Source organism: Anastrepha obliqua, chromosome 6 (genome assembly GCF_027943255.1).
Source record: "Anastrepha obliqua isolate idAnaObli1 chromosome 6, idAnaObli1_1.0, whole genome shotgun sequence".
Lineage (NCBI taxonomy): Eukaryota > Metazoa > Arthropoda > Insecta > Diptera > Tephritidae > Anastrepha > Anastrepha obliqua.
Genome location: NC_072897.1, coordinates 49,401,309 through 49,423,053, shown reverse-complemented (window position 1 = coordinate 49,423,053; position 21,745 = coordinate 49,401,309). Strand labels below are relative to the sequence as shown.

Here is a 21,745-nt window from a genome sequence, read left to right as displayed (position 1 = left end):
CACAAACGCAGCACAGTCATCGTTCGTAATCCACACACTCTAGCCCTGCCCTTTCCCCGCATCCTCTCTCACTTCACCTCCTTCATAATGGTATCACAAAGGACGAATCTGTTTTTTCCTCGTCCAAGTGTGCTCATTTCTTGGGCAACCATACCAACCTAACCCAATCGTTATTTTGTCTGCTGATAAATTTTTCAGATTTTTATCCTTCTGTATTTTTTCTTTGAGTACTTTTGTTAGTTTGTTAAGTTCAGTCTTGATAGTCGGGATTCTTGTCGACTGCCATTTTGGCCTTACTCTTCTTTTTTTTGCAATTATTTCTAGCACCTCTTTCGGATATCTTTCTTCAAAATGCTTTGTTTTAATGCTCGTTTGAAAACGTGTTCCGCTCATAAAATTGTGATTTGCCATTAATGGACATGTAAATAGGCGAATGATCGGAGGTCAAACCTGCGCCATCTTCGACTGAGATCATGTAATTCGGTATTTGGTTAACCACAAAAAATCTATTAAATCAGTAATTTTGTTAGTATCATACGGCCAATACGGTTTCCAGTTGAAATCACTGCACAACCAAATTGGGTTACTGCTTTCCATAGCTTGCGTCCCTTAGTCGTTGCTAAATGAGAGCCCCAGTTAACATTTTTGGCATTGAAGTCTCCAGCAATTATAAATGTCCCTCTTTTGAAAAGTCGTTTATAATTATTTGATTTTAAGTTTTGACTAGGTTTGAACTGTTATGTTTAGTTCGTGTTTGAAGAAGTTGATTCCCAATTCTTATTATAATTGCACTCCGCCTCTGGCAGTCTGGAAAGGTTGGTTTCGGAGCTCAGGTTAGTTCTGTTTATGCTTAAGGATACCGTTTGCTTTCCATGCCAGAATTTAGGTTAGGATGTCTTCTCGTTTCTGTTCCGCTTTATATACGGAGGTTACTTCAGCGAATGTTTTGCTTCTTTAAACTCTTGCGGTTAACGGTTGAGTTTTATTGGTTAGCTTTATCCTGCTCCTAGGATAGCTAATGTGCTAAGCTTTTTTGTATTCGAATATGTCGAATATATTAATTTTGTAATTCTCTTTACCTATCAGTTTAATGGAAAAATCTTTCTTGACGTTTTCTTTGGGAATTTTATGAATGAATTTATGGGTTATGTTTGTGTGTGTTGAAATTATTGGTGGTGGGCGTTTTTCACGTGGCTGTTTCTCTTGTAGGTTTGGAGAATTTGAAGGGGCTTTAGGAGATGATTTAATTTTCCTTTTCTTAAATCACCTTTTTGTTTTATTGAGTTTCCAATTTCTCTCACTGTTCGGAGCCGCGGATGATCTGCCCTAATGCACCCGCAAATAAACAGTAGCTTGCAAGCACGTATGTACGCATATACAGAGGTGTGCACATACATATTTTTCTTATGTATCGCTATGTTGTGCCGGTTGTGCCTGTACGCACATACAGAGGTGTGCACATACATATTTTTCTTATGTATCGCTATGTTGTGCCGGTACATAGAAATTATAATGTAAATGTAATTATCAAGTTTTTCATTTCTGTTATTCCTTGGAAACCGTTCTTCGTTATTCTGCATAAATATGTTACACAGCAAGTAAGTTATTCAGTCTTGTACAAACATTCGAGAATAAATAGTCGAATAAAATTAAGCAAAGAATTCGTTTTTCTTTTAAAATAACGCTACTAAAAAGGCTTAGCTAGCTCTAACATTGGTGACCCCGACGTGATAATATAACGCGATTTTCCGGTATTTTTTATCCGTTATTAAAAACGTACAGTTGTGCCTGCTGCGCACTGACATAATTTCGTCTCTCGTTTGCCAACGTCAAAAACCTTCGTCATGCAAGGGGAAGATACAGATCGAGCAGCCTTTCTAAGACTGAAAACCAAGGCTATTTTCAACAGATTGGAGCGCTTTATCAAAGAGTTGGACTCAGACAAGCTGCACAGTATGGACGAGTACAGTATTTCGGCAACGCTAGAATCTCTGGTCGAATTGAAATCCAACTTTTCTGTCGCGCATACGAGCTTAGAGGAATTAGATTTTGACTCCATAGCCAGCGATTTGCCAAGCCACTTCGATGCTGCTCTAATCAACCTTAGGGCTAGCTTGCAACGCGAGATAGGTAAACGTAGTACCTCTCAACATTGCTCCACGTTCAGGATGAACTCCAGTGAAGCCCAATCAATCGTCGTAAACGCCAATAGTTCACGTCTACCATTACTAACGCTGCCTAAATTTTCTGGGGCCTACACTGAGTGGACAAATTTCTATTCGATGTTCACGTCAATTATCGACAAGGACAGCGACCTCACAAACATCGACAAACTACAACATTTGTGTTCCTGTTTGAGTGGCGCTGCCCTCGACACCGTGCGATCACTGGAAATAACCAATGATAATTATAAAACTGCTTTAGAACTTTTGCAGAAGCGTTTCGATAACAAACGTCTTATATTTCAGGCACACGTCAGGGAGATATTTGGGCTGAGCAAGGTGGATTCAAACGTAGGCATGCTCCGAAAGCTGACAGACAAGGTCACTTCGCACATTCGTGCATTACAGTCGCTCGCACCTAACGAGAAAATTGCAGACTGCATCATCGTACAAATGATTCTCCAGAAACTTGACAAAACGACGCAGGCCAAATGGGAGGAAACCTCTTCGATCAGCGAGCTGCCATCCTGGGATCAATTGACTGCATTCTTGGAAAGGCGCTGCCGAATGCTTGAGAATGTTGAGCATGCTGTTCAAGCACAGACTGGTCAGGCGTTAAGGCATAGCAAAAACGACAGTATTAGTCAAAGGAAAACGTTCGTCGCCTCCAAAGGCTCAACACGTGTTTGTGTATTTTGTCGATCACCCGAGCATGCAATTTATAGTTGTCAACTTTTCGCAAATTTAGATCCGAACTCGCGCCTGGGGGAAGTTAAGAAGCTTGCACTTTGTCTTAACTGCCTCAAGGCTGGCCATCAAATGCGGGACTGCAAATCCGGATCGTGCCGCACCTGCCAGGCGAAACACCACACGCTCCTGCATTTTAACCGCTCAACTGCTTCGTTAACCGATAGTCAAGCCGATGCTTCATCGGTGGCCACAATTCGATCCAGTGCTATGACTGCATCGATATCTGCTTCGCTTAATGCCCCGGTGTCTCCTTCTGATGCTGTGCTCCTAGCTACTGCCGTCATTCTTATAAAAAATCGTGCTGGAATCTTCGTGTCCTGTCGCGCTCTTTTAGATTCTGGTTCCCAGTTGCACTTCGTCACAACTCGCTTCGCAAATCAACTTCAGCTATTCAAAACAAAGGCTTCTGCTACAGTCTCTGGAATTGGAGATGCCAACTTCCCAACAGAAGGTTACTCACTCGATCTCGTACTTAAGTCGCGGATCTCAGATTTTTCAACAAGCATCACTGCCCTTGTTGTGAAAACCATCACCGACAATCAGCCTGGCTGCTCCGTGAGCACCAACGAGTGGAATGTTCCGTCGAATATACCACTAGCCGATCCTGGGTTCAACTTACCACAGCGTATTGATCTGCTCATCGGAGCAGGACTGTTCTTCGATCTACTTTGTGTGGGTCAGATACGCTTAGGATCTGGCTTACCACTACTTCAGAAAACTCGTCTCGGATGGGTGCTATCTGGAGGTGGGCAACAAACTCCAAACCTGTCATCATTCGTCGTGAGGCAGAAATCCTCCAGTGGTCTCATTCCCAGCACTCGGCTGGACTATTTAGTACGTCGGTTTTGGGAGATCGAGCACATTTTCGAACCGATCTCTAAGGCCTCCCAAGAAGATCTCGACTGCGAAGCCCACTTCCAGGAAAATTATTTTCGATTGCCATCAGGTGAATACTCTGTTCGTCTGCCCATAAAACGCAGCATGGATGCCCTAGGAGACTCCTATTTACAAGCTCGTCAACGCTTTCAAGGTCTGGAACGAAAATTCGCCCGTAACCCTGATCTAAAGGCAGAATACAGTAAGTTTATTAAGGAATATCTGGATCTCAACCACATGTCGCTGGTTTCCAACGAGGTTGTACAACAATGCAAGTACTTCCTGCCACATCATTGCGTTATCAAGGATGACAGTAGTACAACAAAATTGAGGGTGGTTTTTGATGGATCTGCAACCACTACCTCAGGTTTTTCGTTAAATGACCTGCTCATGGCAGGCCCAACTATTCAACCGAAGCTTTTTCATATTCTCATTAGATTTCGTACTTTTCCTATAGCACTTACTGCAGACATCTGTAAGATGTATAGGTGTGTTCGCGTCACTCCACCGGACAACATGCTCCAATGTATTTTGTGGCGAGAATCTCCACAAGAAGACTTTCGCATCTATAAGCTCGACACGGTGACGTATGGAACTAAGCCTGCAGCGTTTCTAGCCATCCGAGCCATGCACCAACTCGCAGCAGACGAATCCGCGACTTATCCCATTGGAGCAGAAGCGGTACTTCGGGACTTCTATGTAGATGACCTGATAACTGGGGGCGATTCAATGGCAGAAGTACTCAACATTAAACTGCAAACAACTAGCCTTCTTACTCGAGGAAACTTCAAGTTACGCAAATGGTGCTCTAATAGTCCTGAGATCCTTCGGGATATTCCTGACGTAGACAAGGAAAAGTTTCTTAAGTTTGACGATGGCAGTGACATCACCAAAGCACTGGGGCTTGTCTGGGACCCGCACAAGGACAAATTGCTATTTTCATTTGTACCACAAAGAGAATTCGGAAAAAACTCCAAACGCTCTGCTTTGTCTACACTAGCTCGATGTTACGATCCCCTTGGACTAATGGGGCCCACGCTGACCAAGGCGAAGATTCTTCTGCAACGAATGTGGAGAGATAAGCTCGAGTGGGATGAGAGTCTGCCACAATCGTTAGACACTGCTTGGTCTGCTTTTTGCACTGGATTTGCAGACATGCAGTATCTATCATTTCCTCGTTACGTTTTTCAGTCTGAAGCTATTAGAGAAATCCATGCATTTTGCGATACAAGCCTTGAAGCTTATGGGACTTGTGTTTACACGCGATCAACCAAGGACAACAACATACAGGTTCACCTATTATGTTCAAAGGCTCGTGTCTCTCCACTAAAGACCGTCACCATACCCAAGCTGGAACTCTGTGCAGCAACATTGCTCGCACAGCTAATGGGTGAGTTTACAAAAATGAAACTTTTTAATTGTTCATTTCATTGTTGGTCAGATTCCTCCACTGTCCTTTCGTGGATGCGAGAAGAACCGTCAAGGTTTAACGTTTTTGTCGCCAATCGGGTTTCCACCATACATCAACTGACAGAGGGTATGCAATGGCACTATGTTCCTACAGCAATGAACCCGGCTGACATTTTATCGAAGGGAGCTACACCCCGGGAACTTCTAGGATCGAAACTTTGGATGCACGGCCCATCCTTTTTGCTAGAAGCGGAGGACAAGTGGCCACGCATGTGCTCACCACAACCAAAACTTCCCGAAATTCGACAAAGGGTTTTGCTTTCTGCAAATAATCATATAGACATTTCCCTTTCATTCAAATACATTAACTCATTCGGAACAATGCAGCGAATTTTTGGGTACGTCAGCAAGTTTATTAACATCAAAAAATCGCCAAGGTCATCGCAACTCAAGGCTGAAGACATTCATCAGGGAACTCAACTTCTTATTCGCATAGTACAAAGAGCGCAATTGCGGCCGGAGTACACTGCATTGCAAGCCAATAAATGCGTCCCTAATTCGAGCAGCATTGCCTCGTTATCGCCATTCCTTGATGACTTCGGAACTATTAGAGTCGGTGGACGATTAAAAAACTCGATGCTTAGCTTTTCATCGCGCCATCCATGCATTCTACCGAAGGATCATCCACTGACGTACGCAATAATCACGTATTTTCATCGTAAGCATCACCATGCAGGTCCTCAAGCTTTACTCGCCTTTATTCGTATGCAGTTTTGGCCAATAGGTGGCAGGAAAACAACAGCTCGCGTTCTACAAAAATGCATTATCTGCCTCAAATCAAGACCGAGACTCGTCGAGCACATAATGGCTGATCTGCCGAAGGAACGCATTCAGGCTTCGCGGCCCTTCATAGTCACCGGTGTGGATTACTGCGGCCCGTTTTATTACAAGCCTGAAGTGCGCAACAAATCGCCACAAAAATGTTATGTTAGCGTGTTCATATGCTTCGCTACAAAAGCTGTTTGGATGGAGTTGGTAAGAGACCTTTCAACGGGTGCATTTATTGACGCATTAAAAAGATTCATAGCCACGCGTGGAATACCAAGATGTATCTGGTCTGACAATGCAACGAATTTTGTAGGCGCTAAGAACGAGCTTAAGGAACTACGAGACTTAGTTATCAGTGAAAAACACCGCAGCAAACTTCACAACTTTTGCCTCAGTAATGGGTTCGATTGGCGCTTCATTCCCCCTCGCTCCCCGCACTTTGGCGGTTTGTGGGAAGCAGCCGTAAAGACAGCCAAGCAACATTTCTATCGTTCCGCTAGCTCATCAATTCTTGGGTTTGATGAATTGCGTACATTGGTATGTGAAATTTGTGCTGTGATTAATTCGCGTCCTCTAACCCCTCTTTCAGAAAATCCAGAGGATTTGGATGTCCTAACACCAGGGCACTTTTTGATTGGTGGTCCTATGAGAGCTCTTCCTGAACCGGATCTCACAGCGCTAAATTACTCGCGACTTGATCGATGGCAACGTGTAACATATATGGGTAAGACTCCGTCAGAAAATATGAGATTTGCAAGTGGTCTTTCGATTTCTTTGAAACTTTGGGAAATATTAGTTCTAGGTAAGATACATTCAAGCCTAAAAGGATTTTGAAAAATTTTCAAAATTGAGTCATCTACGCCATGTTGAATATCGGGACCGTGTTTTTTCAAAAATCAATATTTCTTGAACCGGTGGATGGATTTCAATGCAATTTACAGACAATATAGAAACAAATAAGTAGTTTAAATTAGTATTATGTAAAAAAAAAATTTCGAAATTTTGACCAAAAAAAAGTCAAAAAATTTTTTTGAATCAATTTTTAGTTGATTTGGCCACTTTTTTAGATTTTCTGTTATACACGTAACGATTCCTTATGATTTAACCTTTATTTTGAAAAAAAAAAATTTTATGGTGTCTATAATAGTTCTCGAGATATTGCGATTTTAGTGGAAGCGAACACCGTGAATTTCGCGGTTACGCAGCGCAGGAGTAGAAAAACGCGCACAGACCTGCAGCAGTCTGCTCCAGTCACTTCATACAGGAACACATAACGCAGCGCGAACCGTGCGTGCGTACGCGAAAGTGCGTGCGCGCTTCCACTAAAATCGCAATATCTCGAGAACTATTATAGACACCATAAAATTTTTTTTTTCAAAATAAAGGTTAAATCATAAGGAATCGTTACGTGTATAACAGAAAATCTAAAAAAGTGGCCAAATCAACTAAAAATTGATTCAAAAAAATTTTTTGACTTTTTTTTGGTCAAAATTTCGAAATTTTTTTTTTACATAATACTAATTTAAACTACTTATTTGTTTCTATATTGTCTGTAAATTGCATTGAAATCCATCCACCGGTTCAAGAAATATTGATTTTTGAAAAAACACGGTCCCGATATTCAACATGGCGTAGATGACTCAATTTTGAAAATTTTTCAAAATCCTTTTAGGTTTGAATGTATCTTACCTAGAACTAATATTTCCCAAAGTTTCAAAGAAATCGAAAGACCACTTGCAAATCTCATATTTTCTGACGGAGTCTTACCCATATACAACAAGTCTTTTGGAGGCGGTGGACTCAAGAGTATCTCACTCTTCTCCAGCAACGCGCAAAATGGCTTACGCCTCAAGCCAATATTCAAGTCACTGATGTCGTGTGCATAAAGGAAGAAAATTCACCACCCTTGAAGTGGCCTCTAGCACGAGTAATTGAAGTTATCCCTGGAGCAGATGGTGTCGTACGAGTGGCACTTTTGCGAACATCTAGTGGCATAAAGCGTCGAGCCGTGAACAAACTGTGTGTTCTCCCGGTAAAGGACTCTGTTGAAAGCCGTGACCTTTCAACGGGGGGGAGGATGTTCGGAGCCGCGGATGATCTGCCCTAATGCACCCGCAAATAAACAGTAGCTTGCAAGCACGTATGTACGCACATACAGAGGTGTGCACATACATATTTTTCTTATGTATCGCTATGTTGTGCCGGTTGTGCCTGTACGCACATACAGAGGTGTGCACATACATACATATTTTTCTTATGTATCGCTATGTTGTGCCGGTACATAGAAATTATAATGTAAATGTAATTATCAAGTTTTTCATTTCTGTTATTCCTTGGAAACCGTTCTTCGTTATTCTGCATAAATATGTTACACAGCAAGTAAGTTATTCAGTCTTGTACAAACATTCGAGAATAAATAGTCGAATAAAATTAAGCAAAGGAATCGTTTTTCTTTTAAAATAACGCTACTAAAAAGGCTTAGCTAGCTCTAACACTCACTATCTAACTCTTTCTCTACTTGTGTTGCATGCTCATAATTTGATTTTTTTATAGTATTAAGTTCATGCGTACCCGATTTTTGGCAGAGCAAGGCAGCTGATGTTTTAATTTTTCGGTTCTTAATCTACCCTTTTGTTTTATTTAGTGCTTGTTTTATGCTTATAATTTGATGTTTTTATAGTAAAGGGTTTTCCAATAACAGGTGTTACAGGTGAATGGATTGCGCTATACATAGATGATTAATGATTTTTTATGGCCGGAATTGGATGGTATTGATCTGGACAACGTTTATTATCAACAAGACTTCGCTACGTGCCACACAAGAAATGAAACCATTGATCTTTTACGGGGAAAGTTTCGGGACCGTTTTATCTCGCGAAGAGGTGATCACAATTGGCCACCGAGATCTTGTTATTTAGCACCTTGTGACTCTTTCCTTTGAGGCCACGTGAAAGAGAAGGTCTACGCCAACAGCCCAGGGTCGATTCAAGACCTCAAAGATGGAATTCGTGAGGCTATCGAAGACATAGTGCAGTCACTTTGCAATTTGGTTATGGAAAATTTCATGAAAAGGATATTGTCCTGCAAGCGTGATCGTGGTGGTCATTTGCCTGATGTTTTTTTGCACTATTAACGGCATACCCTCCTCTTAATAATGAAATAAACATCCGATCATTTATATTAAAAAATAGCATTTTTATTTGAATATCAAAAAAACACCTCTTATTAAAAACCCTTTATTAAGTTCATGTTTAAGAGATTTATTTTCATCTGTTAGGGTTTCGAAGATATTCTCAAGTTGTTTAAGTCTTAGTACTAGTGTATTAAAATCGTTATACTGTCCACCCCCGGGAGAAGGTGTGTATAGTGACATTTAGTGGCCCGTAGCAGAGCTAGCATTAAGTATTTATCTTACCAAACTAGTGATATGACAGCACTTTGCGTACCCGATTTTTGACAGAGCAAGGCAGCTGAGGTTTGTTTACAATTACCGGTGCAATTTTCGCGGCGAAATAAAAAAAAATGATGAAATTTGAGGTGAAAATTTCTAATTTTAAATGTTGTTGGACCTCGAATAGGCGCTTGAAATCGCGGAGCCGATACTCAGACGTCCTTCTCGTTCAACGCACTTCGGGTTTGAAAAGGACATGCATTTTTGCTTTTAGTTTTATTTTACAAATTTGTATGTTCATATGTAGTGGGCTGTATATGAGAGGTATGGTTAAGTTTAAAATTTTTTTCAACCAGCAGTGACCACAGCTGTCGGCTTTGCGTGAATTTCCGCTTGCCAAACTTTTTTGCCTGCAACATACGCGGTCGTTACAATGGCTTCAAGGGCTTATTTCCATGCGTTTCGTGTTAACAGAAGCAGCTCTTCTGAATTTGTTCCCCATATGCCAAGTTCCAACTGAACACCTCGCCATGTATGTAGTTAAGGGGTTAGGTGGGTTACAGAGGTTCAAAAAAAGGGTATTTTTACTAATTTTTTTTTTAATATATACAATCATATATTTTATTTAAACAATTCAGCATATCAAAGATACATATTTAAACAGTATTTTGTGAATTTTTTATTTAAAAATTCCGAAAACTCAGCCGTTGGTACCTCATCTCCCTTAACGTCTCACAAAAAAATGCTCTTGCCGTGGACAGCATAACTCATTATTGATTCATTTAAAATCAAAAAAACCAAAAATATTTCGTTAGTACATGGATAAATCTCGTTACTGGACGAAGGAAAAAAAAAAAAAATTTAATTTGAATTTTTGACAGACTTTGAACAAAAAAACACATTTATTGGTCAAATTTTCGTCATGTGTTGGCTCGAAAAAATTAGTTGTAATAAAAATAAAAAAAAATCCTTCGTTCAATAACTTGATAATGTTATTCCAAAGATGTGTGCAAAATTTGAACAAAATCGCTTCATAACTTTTCGAGAAATCGTGTCCACCGACTTAAAAAATCGAGTTTTGAGATAAACGCGTATACCTGCGAAACGCTGCACTGACATGGCCTGATGGGCGGAACTTCTCAAGGGTCTATCTCGTAGAATTTTACTCGGATCAATTTGAAATTTTAGGAGAATATTTTAAACATATTATACTATTTAATAAGACAAAAAAAAGAAATCGATTTTTTTAAATTTTCAAACCCACCTAACCCCTTAAAGCAGTACCGCCGGCCATACCTAATATCTGGCGAATCTTTTAAGCCTTATGTTAGGTTAGGCCTATTTTGCTTTTTCTCCTTTTTAATTTTTGAAGTTAAATATTATCATATAACATTCGAGCTTTTTATAAAACAATGTAGTGTCCACCACATCGGCACTAAAAACCGCATATTTACATCTTTATTTTCCTTCTAGTCTTTTATCATCTTCAGCTAGTTGGAAGGATGTTGATGGAGCTGTAGCAGCTTCAGTTCTAGTTTTTACCTCGCTTTCTTCGTTCATTTTCTCTTTAATTTGACTATGCTTCTACTGTAAATTTTGCACTGTTAGCTGTATTTGTTATTGTGATGGCTGGACTGAATATGGTGCTGTGTGCTTGGAACTGATACAGGTGTCGTGCTACCAGACGGTCGTTGCTATTTTTCTCAAAGAATCCTTATATCACACTGAGCAGAAACCCACTCTGAATTTAGATTTAATTTGTTTGATTGAGATTTATTATTTGGTAATTTGGGCTTAACTAGTTGCTTTGATAAATAGTCTGTGCTTGGAATATATTCCTTTATTTCTTACTAAGCTAAAGAAAGACAAAAATGCTCTGCACAAAGCTTGCAGAGAGGTGGGCTACCGCGTAAGATAGTGCGGTTTGTTTCATTTTAGCCTTACCTTTCATTTACCTGGGTCCATTAGACTTTCGCTATTTACATGGTGGCTCTTTTCATATGAGATGTTTTTGTTGACCAAAGTGGCAACTGGTTCGATGCCAAGGTCGCGTTCGTTATCGGTATTGCGCAGTTTAAGTTTTTCGATTGAATCTATCTGAGTTTCTCCAACAGCCATCTTGTGTCGTCAGCAAAAATTGCAGTGGAGCAATTTATGTCATGTCATGTCATTGTCACATATGTGAAAAGAATATATCAGTAGAGAAGAGGCGACATTTCCTTAAGTTCGGATGATGTCTGTTCGTATTTTATTCGGAAAAAACGATCCGATAGGTACATACATGTATTAGAATATTACGTTTGTAGAAACGCATTTATTTTGTTGAGGAGGTTACCGTGGAAAACCGTGTCAAAGGCTTTAGACACGTCCAGAAAGATAGCAGAGCACATCTTTTTTTGCTCAAAGGTAATTCTGTACATTTGATCAGTGGTAGAGAATTTTGTGCGAAAACCAAATCGATGTGCTGGTATAATATTTCTTTGCTCTGTAATTATGTTGAGGTGCTTGGCTAAAAATATTTCCATTTGTTTCGATATAATTGGTAGGAGCGAGATAGGCCGATAAGATGTAACATCGTTCGCTGGCTTTCCTGGTTTATTGAATATAATTATTTAAGCAGTTTTCCAATACATAAAGATATATTGCAATTTGAATGCGGAGGAAGTGGGAGTTGTTTTAGAATTACAGCGGTGATAAGTTCATACCCAGACGACTTTTTTCATTTTAGCTTATTTATATCACCAATCAAGTAGAAATCCGTGACAAGGCGATTTCTGACATCAGCTTCATAGTTAATTGGATGCGCCAGATATGGCTTAAAGATGTCTTCAAGGTACTCGGCAAAAACATTAGCTTTTTCTTTATTGCTTTTGCACCAAAAACTATCTTCTTCTTGACTGGTTGGTACGGTGCTATTGGCTGTTTGCTGTCATCGTCGACGTACTTTGCGTTTTTCTGCAATCATATCTTTAATATCTTTGGTATATTTATGACTTGAAGTGACAAACTTTTTTATATAATTTCAATATTTTATGATCTAAATCGGAAGTGTGGATTATTTTTGCGTTGTGATTATCCGCGGTTAAGATTTTCCTAAAATATTCCCAATCGATATTTTTATTTGTTAGCGCACAGGGCAATTTCTTGATAAAAGCATGTTCGTGTAATGTTAATAAAATTGGGGAATGACTAGAGCTCATGTCCAACCCGCTTTCTATGCTGATATTTTTTGGCAATGAAAAAATCGAGTAGGTCGGGTGTTTTTTGCGAATGAGTTGTTGGAGTTCCAGTAAAAAAGGTGTAGCACCCAGTTTGTTGAAGAGTTTTGTATAATTTTCTACCATTTGTAATGATTAATCTCGAGCCCCAGCATGTCCTTCGCATTTAAGTCACCGCCCATTAAAAATCGGTTGTCGTGAGTATTAATTAGCTCTGCGTGTTGGTCGCATATGATCTGAAGTTTTGGGGGACTATAGACTGCGGCGACTGATCAATTCTTATCGCCTTTCACTGTATTGGTTACTGCCTTCTTCATAGTGTTTTATTTGCTTCTTATTATAATAATAGCAGTGCCTCATCGTGCCGAGTTATTTGGGTGAATTGAATGATATGTGTTGAAATTTTTTGAATTTACCACTGCTTAGTAAAGTGCGTCTCAGATATTAGATAGATGCCAATTTTTTCGGTTTCTAAAACGATTTCCAGCTTGCTTTGTTGTTTAAACAAGAACATTGTAATTTTTATTCAGCTTGGTGTACTGTTTTATCGAGTTTCTGCAATCTCCTTTCTGGTGCACTCGTTTTGTGTCGTCATTTTTTCCAATATTTGTTGTAAGATGTTAGCGTTTTCCAAGTGATTGTTTTCTTTTACTACCTGTGAGAATGTCGGTCTTTTAAGTGTTGTAGTATTGTTTAATGAAATTGGTTTGCAGGTAAAGTTATTTGAGCACCTTTCTATAGACTTTTTTTTTGTATTTTTGTCTTGAGTATTATTTCCTTAATTCATTTTTGAGCCAGTTCGTTGGTCACGTATCTTCTGAAGTTCTTTGGCAACTACGCATCCTCTGTAGTGAAACACAAAAATGAAAAACAAAAACATGTTTCTAATAGCGGTCGCCCCACGGCAGGCAATGGCAAACCTCTGAGTGTATTTCTGCCATGAAAAAGCTCCTCATAACGATATCTGCAGTTAGGAGTCGGCTTGAAACTGTAGGTCCTTCCATTTATGGAACAACATCAAGACGCACACCCCAAATAGGAGGAGGGACTCGGCCAAACATCCAAAAAGGATGTACGCGCCAATCATACCTATATATACATATATATATTATATATATATTGTAAGTTAACACATGACTCCCATGCAGTCAACAGTTGACTCCCACGCTATAAGTAAACACTTGGCTCCCACGCTATATTGGTTTACATTAGAGTTAAGCAATGACAGCAGCAGCTACGGCTGCAAGTGCAGCTGCAACTAAGTTCCTAGAATTAAGACAACAATATTGTATTCCTAGAATTAAGCAAGCATTTATTGTACTCCTAGTTTTAAGCAAATCTGCAAAGGCTAGCGTCAAAATAAAATTTGAATAAAATTTAGTAAGATTCAAGCAGCCAGCCGAACAAGTTGTTTCAATTAGCCCGGATAACTGGCGCCCAACGAAAGGAAAGCGCCCAACAAAACTGAAAGGACCCAGCAAAATTAAAGGACCACACCAAGGATTCCCAACAAGGATTTTCTTAATCACACCGGATTTTGAAACCAACAGGGATTTCAAGGATTTACCGGATTTTTAACCCTCGAGAACACGCGCTATGAGCATTTTGCTCAAGCAATTTTTCATTTCGCGAAATTTTTATGTTCTATGTAATTCTGGCACTAATTGTGGTGAGTACCTTCGCTAGTAGTTGTGCATCGTACTTTGAGGAGCATTTCTTTCGATTAGTGCACGATCGGACGTGTAGGCAGACGGTTGATTTTTAAGAGCGGCATTTTGCTCATTGCGCCAGAAACGATGTAAGTATTTCTTGATTTATCTTTTTTGTTGAAAATCTCGGGTTGTGAAAAGGGTTGCTGCCCCAATTTTGAATAGTGGCAGAAACATTACCATGGATAATTATTTTACTTCAATACCTTTAGCAGATGAACTATACAAACAATATAGAAACGACCATTGTGGGTACAACAAGAAAAAATAAAAAGGAAATTCCACCTCAATGTATTTCAGCAAAAGGAAGGTCGCAACCACATACAATGACTGCATTTGCCGAAAACAAGGTTCTTGTCTCTTACGTTCCAGTGAAAAAAAAAGAAAAAAGTTGTACTTATGCTATGATCACTTCATGCCGATGGCCAAGCTAATGATGAAACATCTGAGAACAAACCCGAAGTAATAACGTTTTACAACCAGACGAAAGGGGGTGTAGACACTGTTGATCAAATGAAAGGCACATATTCAGTTTCCAGGATAACCTGCAGGCATAAACGCACAAATAATTTTCAAATCAAATACAGGCAATTTAACCCAGAGGAGGACGTTTCTAAAGGAAATTGCCCTGGAGCTAATAAAGCCACATATTTCTAATCGGCAGGCCATAAAAACTTTACCTCGTGATTTAAGAAATACTATGTATCGCATTGTACCAGCAAAAGAACCTGAAAGCCAACACCTACAACCGGGCTTTTGAGAGCTTTGCCCCAGGAGTAAAAACATACGTTTGAAAAAAGGCTGCACTTTATGTGGAAAATTACTTCGCACGGAACATCCATCTTGCTTCGAAAGCAACGTAAATGTCAATCTTACCGAAGACTGATTTTTGTCTTTTGTTTATTTATTTTGTTACAAGGAGTTTTTTTTGTTAATATATTTAAGTATGAATGTAAAATTTTTGGTTATGTCTTGATTGAATGAATCTATATGTTAACATGGCAAATGTTAACTTTTCACACGCCGATCAGCTACATGAGTACAGCGGACGTACAACGCTTACACAGCGCTTCCCACAATATTCCAGACGCACTGTCAGCAGAAAAGCCAACAGCAGCAACACCCCAATTGAATTAGGCCGGATGTAATGCACGCGCAACCCAAGTCAGCGATTCCTCGAAATTGCGCACGCCACTACAGGTAGCTCGGTGCATTTTAAGTTTAGGTTTTAGATTAAGAAATTTTGTAATTTCAGTTTTAAGTTGAACTCAATAAAGAGCGGTCGTTCCGCAATCTTTTTTAAAAAGATATTTCCACGCGAAAATCTTTAACTGGCGCCCAACGTGGGGCCAATTCGTTAACATAACGCGGGTGTGAACAAACAAAGGAGCCGTCTCCAGTAATAGTGTCCATAGTGTCCTAAAAATAGAAGAGCCGCCTCCGCTAATAAGTGTTCCGTTCGCGAGTGGTAGCAGAATTGGCCCCCGAACCTGGTGGACATAAAGGGCTTTTCCAAGCCGTGCCACCAACAGCTAAGAACGTGTGCCGGAAGAAGGATTCCCTGGCAAACGGGGACCATCAACAATCCGCTGCACCACAGCGACCAAGCGCCGGAAGAAGGATTCCCTGGCAAACGGGGACCATCAACAATCCGCCGCACCACAGCGACCAAGCGCCGGAAGAAGGATTCCCTGACAAACAGGGACTATCAACAATCCGCCGCATCCAAGAGTGACGGAAAAGAGGCCCCCTAGTAGCGAAAGCAAACGGGAGACGCAAGCCGTCAGCCGCCGCACCGAATCAGTAAATCTTCATTTTAAGGAAAGGTCAACAATAAAATGTTCCTTCATACTTTTATGTAAGTCTATAAATTTAAGTTATACATTTGTAAAATTTTGAAGATATTAAATATAAAAATATTATTGTACTAAAATTTTAAATACAAAAAGTGAAGAAAAATCAAGAGAAATTTTATATAAGAGAAAAATTCTAAAAGAGAAATTTTTTAAGAAAATTAACGCAACTAAACAAAAAGTGAAGAAAAAATCAAGAGAAATTTTATTTAGAAAAAAAAATCTAAAAATAGAAATTTACTAAGGTTAAGAAAATAATACAACTAAATAAAAATAAAAAATAAAAAAAAACTATAATATTGCTTAATTCTGCGATTCCCAACACCAGGGACCCTCCAGGATAAGAAAGCTCTCCTTCCAAGAAGGAGTAAAACAAAAATAATAAGTATAAAATTCATAAAAGGACGGCTCGTACAGCCAATAACTCAATAAAATTTAAACCTAATAACATAACTTAATTCTGCGATTCCCAACACCAGGGACCTTCCAGGATAAGAAAGCTCTCCTTCCAAGAAGGAGTAAAACAAAAATAATAAGTATAAAATTCATAAAGAACGGCTCGTACAGCCGGTAACTCAATAAATTACAAATTGATAATATAGCTTAACTCTGCGATTCCCAACACCAGGGACCCTCCAGAGTACGAAAGCCCTCCTTCCAAGAAGGAGTAACCACATATTACACGCAAAAGCTGCGATTCACCACCTTCGGGGGGACCCTCCAGCTTTATCAATAATAATAAAAAAATAAATAAAAATAAAAAATCAAAAATTTAAATAAAAAATAAATTATAAAAATCAAGGGAAAAAGAGGAAAACTATCATGTCTAATCCAAATAACTTGGTAAGACCTCCTGTGCTAAGCGCTCCTCCTCCACAATCTGCTCCTTCCTCCTCGAATGCAAATGCATTCAACATGGAGCAATTGACGAATGTTATAGCAGGAGTTGTAAATAACATACTTAAACAAGAGGGACGAAACTTAGTTCAAGCTGCCCTCAACCCTAATGCGAACTTTACTGACATTTCGGACGTGACTATCGATTCTAGCCTACCGAACAATATAACAGAGTTAGACAAAATTCCAGATGTAGTGAGATGTTTGCGTGAATTTTCGGGAAACCCAGGGGAATTCAACTCCTGGAAAAAGTGCGTAGATCGCATTTTGCAGATCTGCGAACCGCAAAAAGGAACGCCTAAATACTAGGGAATCCTCAACGTCATACGTAACAAGATTGTGGGCAATGCCGACATTGCCCTGGAATCATATAACACGCCTTTGGACTGGAAAGCGATTTCCAGATGCCTCACTTTACATTACGCGGACAAACGCGACATCGGTACCCTTGAGTACCAAATGACCTCCTTAGTGCAGGGCAACCTGACGGTCCAAGAGTTTTATCAGCGCGTCTATTCCCACCTGTCACTTATCCTTAACAAAATCGGAAGCATGGAAGTTAATCAAGAAGCCATGCATCTAATCACGCGTACCTATCGGGATAAGGCCCTTGACACATTTATTCGAGGACTTAGAGGCGATCTGCCAAGACTCCTCGGAATGAGAGAACCAGCGGATCTTCCACAGGCTCTTCATTTATGCCTGAAGCTGGAAAACCAGAGTTTTCGTTCTTACTACGCACTGAAAAGCAGTGACCAGAACAGGAAACCTCACAACTTTCGTCCACCCCTTCCACCAAGAAGGTCCAACAATGAGTTCTATCCTGAATTGGCATATTTGCCCCAGTCGCGACCAAACCCGGCTATCCCCAACAGAGGACATAGGCCATATTTTCAACGGTATTATCAGCCCAACATATCTCAGCAACCAAACAACCTAACACCGCGTCCGCAACCGTTTCCGTTTCCGAAACCTCAACCACGACCGGAACCAATGGACATAGATCCATCATTACGTACACGCCATGTTAATTACATGAACAGACCACGCGCTAACGACTTTTTCGGTAAGAGACCTCCGATCGATAACCCACCGGTTCCGAATAAAGTGCAAAGGAATTTCCATATAGATTCCGACCAAAATTATGGTCAAGAGCAATCTATAGCAGAACATACAAATGACTATATAGACCAGTACGATGAATTACAAGACAACGATCTGACTGACATAACAGATATACATTTTTTAGACAATATATTTACGGACCACCAACCCTTGACCCAAGCACTAAGCAACAAAAACAATAATGCAAAAATGAAACGCTGGAAAGCTATCCTGGAGGAATACAATCATGAGCTCCATTATAAACCAGGTACGACAAACGTTGTGGCCGATGCACTTTCACGAACGATAACCGAACCAATAAACGCTCTGTCCACAACCCAACACAGTGACGAAAGTTCATCCGATAATCTAATCCCGCACGTAGAAACTCCGATAAACGTTTTCAAAAATCAAATATTTCTAAACACTGGGTTAACTTCAACATATCAATTTAAAATAATATTTCCCACTTATCACAGACACATTTTAGAGGAACCAGTTTACAATTCAGCAAATCTAATAAGCCTCCTTAAGAGATATCTAAATCCCTCCGTAGTTAATTGCATTAAGACAGAAGAACGCATTATGGGAAAAATTCAGGAAATATACCCAATACATTTTAGCAACTATAAAATTCGATTTACTCAACTTCAAGTATAAGACGTTACAAATGAACAAGAACAGGAAGAAATTATAATTACAACCCATAAAAGAGCACACAGAAACCACCGAGAAAATAAATCTCAAATCCTTGAAAAATACTACTTCCCATCAATGACGAAGAAAATAAAAACAATAATTCAGCAATGCTCAATATGCAAGGAAAATAAATACGACCGACACCCCAGTAAACCAGAATTAGGAGAAACGCCCATACCGCAATACCCTGGACAGATTTTGCATATTGATATTTACATCACCGACAGAAATATAGTATTGACAGCAATAGACAAATTCTCAAAATATGCACAAACAAAGATAATTAAATCGAGAGCAATAGAACGCGTAAAAGAACCTCTACGAGAATTGCTTTTCCAATTTCGCGTACCCGAATCAGTGGTTATAGACAACGAAACTTCCCTTAATTCTGCAACTATAAAATTTCTGCTCGAAGACACTCTCAACATCAAAATTTTTAAAACACCGCCTTATTCCAGTTCAATTAATGGCCAAGTAGAACGATTTCATTCTACATTAACAGAAATAATGCGCTGCCTAAAAGCAGAACGAAATTTTACTTCATTTGCCGAACTCCTTGATAACTCAGTCTATGAATATAATTATACCATCCACTCAACAACAAAAAAGAAACCAATAGAGATATTTTTCGGGAGAAGAGTCTCCACAGACCCAAGCCAGTTCGAAAAGGCAAGGGAGGAAAACATCTTAGAATTAAAAAATAAACAGGCAAAAGACCTTTGTTTTCACAACAAAAAAAGGGAAACCATAAAAATTTATCATCCAGGCGAAACTATCTATGTAAAAATAAACAAAAGGCTAGGCACAAAAATTACCCCAAAATTCAAAAAAGAAATAGTAAAGGAGAACAAACACTCAACCATAGTAACAGAATCGGGAAAAATAATTCACAAAAGCAATATAAAAAACTAGAATAAAACCGTCTAACCTTCTTTTCAGAACTCTCTTTATTTCGACCACCGCAACAATAGACATTTATGACTACTCTACTGCTCAACTGGTTACAATCAATGACGGGACAGCAAAAATTCAAAACGGAGCCTTTAGGCTAATACATATAATCGACCTTAACAAATACGAACAATTTCTAACGGACATTTACGAATACATTTCTTCAGACATTCCTAAGGATAGCATTTTACTACCTATCCTAAAGCACGAATTAGTCCAATCTCTCCAAATCCTTGTTACCCTTAAACCAGCAAACTTACGACAAAAAAGATCAATAAATATTCTAGGTACTGCCTGGAAATTTATAGCCGGATCCCCCGATCATGAGGATCTAGAAGCAATATCAAATAATCTAAACCAGCTTAACAGCAATAATGATAAACAAGTTCTTATAAACGAAATTTTTAATGAAAAAATTAATAACGTTACACAAATTGTGAATAAACTTTTTAATAATATACGGAAAGATATGAGTATAGTAAATGAAATGAGTATTAATTTACAAAATAGAATTAGATTAATAAAAGAGGAATTAATAAATATTAAATATGCCGTACAATGGGCAAAGAGAGATATATTAAACTCATTATTGTTAAACAAGAACGAAATTGAAATTGCACTTGAAAAATTAGAAAATGATGAAATACCATTTAAAAATGCGGAACAGGCATTAGAAATATCAGAAGTTAATGTTATTAGCAAAAATTGTACAATTTTTTATATGGTGAAAATACCATTAACAATTAAAGAAAATTTTCAAAAAATTATTATAAGACCTGTAATAAAGGCAAATAACATTATAATTAATGTCGAATATAGTGAAATATTAAAAGGAAACAATCAAGTTTACGGAATAAAAACTCATTGTAATAACTATAAGATAATTGAAATTTGTAAACAAAAGCAGATAGTTAATATAACTAATAGTAATTGTATACCTAGAATAATTAATAGCTTTAATTCAACTTGCACCATAAGCAACGGGCACCATATTCCACATATTGAAGAAATAAAATCAGGCATTTTACTACTTAATGGCTTTATGGGAAAAATAGATGCTGACGCAACAACCCAGAACTTGACGGGAACTCATGTTATCAACTTCCATAACTCAACATTGAAAGTTAATAATCAAATATTCATCAACTATGAGGCAATTCCTCCTCCAGCTATCCCAGCTGTCCTACAACCAGCACCAATCGAAAACGAACGGATTGAATTGCTTTCACTAAAATCTCTGCAAGAACTGCATATAAATAATACCCGAAAAATAAATCTTCTAAAGACAGTAACGATATCAACTGGCTCACTTTCACTTGGATCAATTGCAGCTATTACTTGCATAGCACTAATATTTTTAAAATTTTGGAGGAAAACTCAAAACAAAATAATCATCGCACAAAGCTTAGACAGCAACCAGATGCCTCCAGCAAGCCTCAACTTGGGTCAACTCAAAGATCTGCCAAAAGATCAATCAAGATATGTAAGTTTCAATAACTTACCCTATTTCTAACAACGCTCGAGGACGAACGTTTTTAAGAGGGGAAGTGTTAACATGGCAAATGTTAACTTTTCACACGCCGATCAGCTACATGAGTACAGCGGACGTACAACGCTTACACAGCGCTTCCCACAATATTCCAGACGCACTGTCAGCAGAAAAGCCAACAGCAGCAACACCCCAATTGAATTAGGCCGGATGTAATGCACGCGCAACCCAAGTCAGCGATTCCTCGAAATTGCGCACGCCACTACAGGTAGCTCGGTGCATTTTAAGTTTAGGTTTTAGATTAAGAAATTTTGTAATTTCAGTTTTAAGTTGAACTCAATAAAGAGCGGTCGTTCCGCAATCTTTTTTAAAAAGATATTTCCACGCGAAAATCTTTAACTTATATAA

General features: G+C 38.9%; 1 protein-coding gene across 1 annotated transcript; it reads left to right on the top strand.

Moving 5' to 3' along the window:
- The first annotated feature begins 1,844 nt into the window (after positions 1 to 1,844).
- Positions 1,845 to 21,542, top strand: LOC129250497 (uncharacterized). Its single transcript, XM_054890121.1, has 4 exons — positions 1,845 to 5,178; positions 5,230 to 6,563; positions 18,004 to 18,629; positions 21,437 to 21,542. Exons 1-4 carry the CDS (start codon positions 1,845 to 1,847, stop codon positions 21,540 to 21,542), a joined length of 5,400 nt encoding a protein of 1,799 aa, XP_054746096.1.
- The last annotated feature ends 203 nt before the right edge of the window (positions 21,543 to 21,745 follow it).

Coding starts and splice junctions, on each gene's coding strand:
- LOC129250497 (XM_054890121.1), top strand. CDS start 1,845: ATGCAAGGGGAAGATACAGATCGAGCAGCCTTTCTAAGACTGAAAACC. Junction 5,179..5,229: donor ATTGCTCGCACAGCTAATGG/GTGAGTTTACAA, acceptor ATTGTTGGTCAG/ATTCCTCCACTGTCCTTTCG. Junction 18,630..21,436: donor CAAATATTTCTAAACACTGG/GTTAACTTCAAC, acceptor CACGCCGATCAG/CTACATGAGTACAGCGGACG.